Below are 4,935 nucleotides of genomic sequence, written 5' to 3' on the forward strand. Positions count from 1 at the left end.
TTTCTGTACAGATTGGAGAAGACTGCCAAGAGAGATGAAACCGAAGAAAAAGACCAAAAAAGGTACGTATTTTTAAGAAGCATTTAGTACACACCAGTTGAGTGACAGAAGACATACTGGAGCTGGTTAGGGAAAAAAGAATGGTAGAAATGTTAATTAGTCTGATTAATCAGGGCTTTTGGCAGATTTTTGCTAAAAAACTTAACTAGTCTGCCTGTCTTTTGTGGTATTTGCTTTGCTTCTGTAGGATGTTTTAACTTACTGGAACAGATTTATCTCCCTTTCCTGCCTTTCAAACTGATGTACCATATTAACATAGGAGTTGCGTAACAGTGAAAGATCAAAAAACCCACAAAACTTTCTGGTTTTAAAGTCTCTATCTTTAGTCAACACCTGCCCTTCTATTCAATGAATAGCTGGCTGCTCAGATTTCATTTATATTTTGGGTTTCTCAATTATCTTGTTTATGATTTGGTTGACTTTTGCATTTTTTTAAGCCTTTTGTATGTGATTTAATGTAGGTTAGTTTCTGTTTTCCCTGGGTTTACTTTTTTTATTTGTTTTCAGCTTTCTTCTGCAGAATTGTGAACCAGATCTTTCAACAGCAGTTGGAGCTGGTATTGGTTGTTCTTACAGGAAGAAACTTTATTATTACACAGCATCATACGTGTATATGTTTTTCGAAGTGTTTTCTAGTATGCATGACTGTTATTTTAAGTTCTCCGTAGAAGTCTGTTGCTCTGTTGGTGTGAAATAACACTTGGTCTCCTGTATCTAGCTGTCTGTTACACATAATCGTTTACTTTCTTGTTCTCTTTGTCCAAGTCCTTCATGTGTCATTTTTCAGTTCAAGGATAAAATAGAAAAAGAAAAGGGAATGTGCAGTAGTCATGGAGACTGTCTCAGCTGGAAGCTTTGTTCCTTTTAAGAGCGTCACTGAGAAGCGTGGTACTAAAGGTAGACTGAAAGATTGACTGAAAATTGAACACTTATGTGCAAAATCTCTAAAGGTGAAGCCAGTACATAACTACCTTTTTTGACTTTTTCAACAGAAGACACCGCATTGGCTTTTATAAGCCTACACGCAACAATTAGCCCCCCAAGATCCAATGGAATCATAAATGCTGATTTGTTATTCCTGGTTGCAATAATGCTGTGATTATCATAAACAAAGAGAGAATCGCTGCACACTGTGGGGGATTCTTCCTCTTCTGCCAGTTTCTCTATTTGCTCTTAAAAGTACATTTCCTTGCATAGTTGTAATGGCAAAGATCAGCTGACCATCAGAATTCCATTGGATTAAAAAATACGTTCCTCTAAAAGCAGAAATCATGTGGGTTTAGTTTTTTTGAGGAATCCTGATGATCGAGAGGCCATACAAAAGTCCTAGGACTTGAGAGATTTGCAAATAACTGATCAGTGACACTGTAGCCCTTTTGGTTGTATTTTGAGGACAGCCGTCTTAGGTAACACTGCATAAGTGAATGTAGCAAAGGTGAGGGGGACAGGAGAATCTGCACCGAAATTCAAACAGGCTTCCTGCCGTTCTACCCTTGTAGATTGCAGGAGTGGTTTTGGGGTCAGCCATCATCAAGCCAGCACAGCTACACAGTTAACGTGTACAGGGAGGGCTTCATTTTTACACCCCTCTCGCTCCCTCCCTCCCTCTTTCTGGTTTCCCTGGATGTTTTAACCTAAGGCCTGACCACCTGCCTTCTTAGCGACAATATTTTGGGTAGAATTTCACACGTCTCCCGCACTTACCCTGGACTGCGGACAACAGTATCCTAGATACCAGCAGCGCCTGCCAAAAAAGACAACCCCAAAGCGTTGACTGGGTTCAGCTCTTGTAGGCCAGCTCCATGCATATCCATACAGCAGTCAGAGAGATGCATTTAAGCCCAAGTACTGCGGGAACCAGTGCGTGGAAAGATTAGACTGTATTCCATTGCACCGCCAAGCTACGTGGAGGTAAGGAGCTCTTTTGCTTGAAGTTCTACTGACGATGGTCAGCGTCTCCGTAAGCTCCAGAGACACCCAGCATTCAAGGACAGATCTTGCATGTCTGTTTTTGTTTCCAAGACGTTTGTTCTATAGGCATTACCTCTAAAAACCTTCAGGGCGTTGTGCAGAGATGATGAGAATTTTTAATCACACTTTCCACTTCCTTAAAAGCCTACTTCACACCAGACATGTTTGCTTTGCCGCTGTCGTATGTTGTTGCAGAGCAGCTTGACTTCACTTAGCTCTGTGCAGTGCTTTTGTCACATAAACCATTCCTAGGCAAAACACTGAAATGAACTGCATCTAATTTATGACAAGTGCTTTTGACAAAATACAGTTGTCTTCTTAGCAGCTCCTAGTGTTCTGCTTCACTAAGTAGGAGGCCAGATAAAATATGTAACCGCACTGGGTTACTCTCTGCTCTGCTCCACAAAGGATATCCCCTGCATCGCTGCATCCTGTTTTTCTTTCTGATACCACCAGTGTGAAAAACGGTGCTTCTCTGAAGCTGCCTTGTCCAGCAGAAGCTGTGTAGCTACACCAGTATGGCACTTCACCTCCTCCATTACACTCTACACCTACATTCCTCAGTTTCACCCATCTGAGGAGAGCTCATCTGTCTTAGGTACAGCCCTGTGTGTAAGTTTTATGTGATCCTCCTGGACATAGCAGGAGAGCTGAAAGACTGTTACGTTGTGGAAGCAGATGTCTCATGGAGCTGTCTAAAGGCTGTGACATATCTCAGTCTTGAGCTCTTTGTTTCTTCTCATCTGGAGCACCTCTGCTATGGGGACAGGCTGAGAGAGTTGGGCTTGTTCAGCCTGGAGAAGAGAAGGCTCTGGGGAGACCTTATAGCACCTTCCAGTGCCTGAAGGGGCTACAAGGAAGCTGGGGGGCACTTTTTACAAGGGCCTGTAGTGACAGGACAAGGGGTGACGGGGTTAAGTTGAAAGACGGCAGATTTAGGTTGGACATCAGGAAGACGTTCTTCCCGGAGAGGGTGGTGAGGCACTGGCACAGGTTGCCCAGAGAAGCTGTGGATGCCCCATCCCTGAAAGTGTTCAAGGCCAGGCTGGATGAGGCTTTGAGCAACCTGGTCTAGTGGAAGGTGTCCCTGCCCATGGCAGGGGGTTGGAACTGGATGATCTTTAAGGTCCTTTCCAACCCAAACCATTCTATGATTCATCAATCAAGGGACTAGGTCGAAATACGCACTGTGGGCTCATCAGATGAGAGCCAGCTGTGGTCCACAGCCATCTAGCTGCAGTAATCACGCCTGCTGTGTTGGAGCTAATAAACTGCTGTCTGCCTTTTTTTATCTATCTCTCTGGAGCACCCAGCTGTCATTAATATGGTGCATAAATTAGTAACATCAGTTTTCATATTTTCAAGATGATGAAAAACAACAGTTGAGATTTTGTTCTGTTTCTTAACATACTGTGAGTATGTAGGTGCAAAGTATTTTGTGAAGCTGAACATTATACTTTGGCCAAATCTTTGGTTAACTCTCAGTTCAAAGTGAATTTCAGACTGCCCCTATAGGCATCACTTACAGAAATGGGGCATTTACACCTCCATGGATGACGTAGCTCCAAGTCTGAAGTAATTTCAACACAGGCGATACGGGATTTCCATGGCATACTGAAGCTGTAAGCTCTTACGAGCAAGTAAAGCAAGAGAATTTTTGTTCTTCAATTTAAAAAAAAAAATTTTGTTTTTTCACAGCAGGTGCAAAACCAAGAAAAGCCAAAAGCTCTGTGCTTAAAAGTAATCTGGATGTGTTGAAAAAAATTGAGGTAAGATGTGCATGCTCTTTCTAAATTGTACAGTGAAAATTGCTGAAGGAAAATGAGACCTTTAGTATGTTTTCTGGTAGAAATGGAATAACCAGAGCAGCCTTGTCATGTTGCGCTGGCAGACAACGATTCTGCAATGTGGTAGCACAAGGGAGAGGATAAGTACAGAGTCTGGCTGTGGAGAAAGTCTTCTGTTTGCTCCTGTTGGAACACAACCACCAGTTGTAGCCTAATTGTGAACAGCAGAACTACTAATAGAGGTCACTGAAGGAGGAATTGGTGCCAGAGCTTTTAAATCTGTTGTTGATTCTCCCATCTACTGATGCTGGAATACAATTTAGTAAGTTGAGAGGGAAGAAATATACAGAAACTTAGGAGGAAGGTGACTTAGGTTTTGGAGGTGACTCCCTACCATATGGGAATTGGGAAGCTTAAAAGGGAAACGACCTTGCATTTTTTCTCCTGTTGATCAGTTGCTTGCTGCAGATACATTATTATGTACAGTATGTGGTATTGCTGTACCACGTATGACACGGCCTTTACTGTCAGTTATTCCAACTGTGGATGGTAAGGAAATCATCATCTCAGTTCATTACACAAGACATACTTCTCTAGACTCAAAGTCCGACGGCTAATGCTTGATCAAGTCCTTATGAAGTTCCCATGCTTCACATCAAATAGTTTTAAAGACTGACAAAACCCACTTGGCACTGTCAGGCAAGCTGCCCTGCTGCTGACTGCAGCACAACATTTGGTAATGTGGAGCACACGCTGCTGCTGTAGCCCTAGCACGGGGTCACCTTGTAAAGGAGATTGCCTTGTGACAGGAGTTGGACAAGGAGGATGATGAAGAAAAATCCGAAGATGAGAAAGACAAAACAAAAGACAAAGAAGGTGAAGATGATGAAGAAGCAGAAGAACCAGAGGAATATGATGAAGAGGAGCATGAAGAGGTATAATGTTAGTTTTTTTACTTCCACAATGTCAGATCCCGCTCACTGAGTAGTGGTTGGCTGTCAGCTAGAGATGTCCCTGGCTTCTCTGCCGCAAAGGGAGAGGCAGTATTACATTAACTTTCCTTGTTGTAGTTAATTTGTTTTAGACTAGAACTCTGAAAAAAAGACCTTACAAGCAG

At 42.6% G+C, this 4,935-nt stretch overlaps 1 protein-coding gene across 1 annotated transcript in view; it reads left to right on the forward strand.

Moving 5' to 3' along the window:
• Window positions 1-4,935, forward strand: part of POLR3G (polymerase (RNA) III (DNA directed) polypeptide G (32kD)) — a 12,777-nt gene that overhangs the window by 7,487 nt on the left and 355 nt on the right. Inside the window, exons 4-6 of the mRNA XM_010157731.1 lie at window positions 12-62; window positions 3,730-3,800; window positions 4,628-4,753. Of these exons, the coding sequence (XP_010156033.1) occupies window positions 12-62; window positions 3,730-3,800; window positions 4,628-4,753 (248 nt within the window). The remainder of the gene's footprint in view (window positions 1-11; window positions 63-3,729; window positions 3,801-4,627; window positions 4,754-4,935) is intronic.

The sequence above is a fragment of the Eurypyga helias genome, unplaced genomic scaffold (assembly GCF_000690775.1).
Source record: "Eurypyga helias isolate BGI_N326 unplaced genomic scaffold, ASM69077v1 scaffold43908, whole genome shotgun sequence".
Classification (NCBI taxonomy): Eukaryota; Metazoa; Chordata; class Aves; order Eurypygiformes; family Eurypygidae; genus Eurypyga; species Eurypyga helias.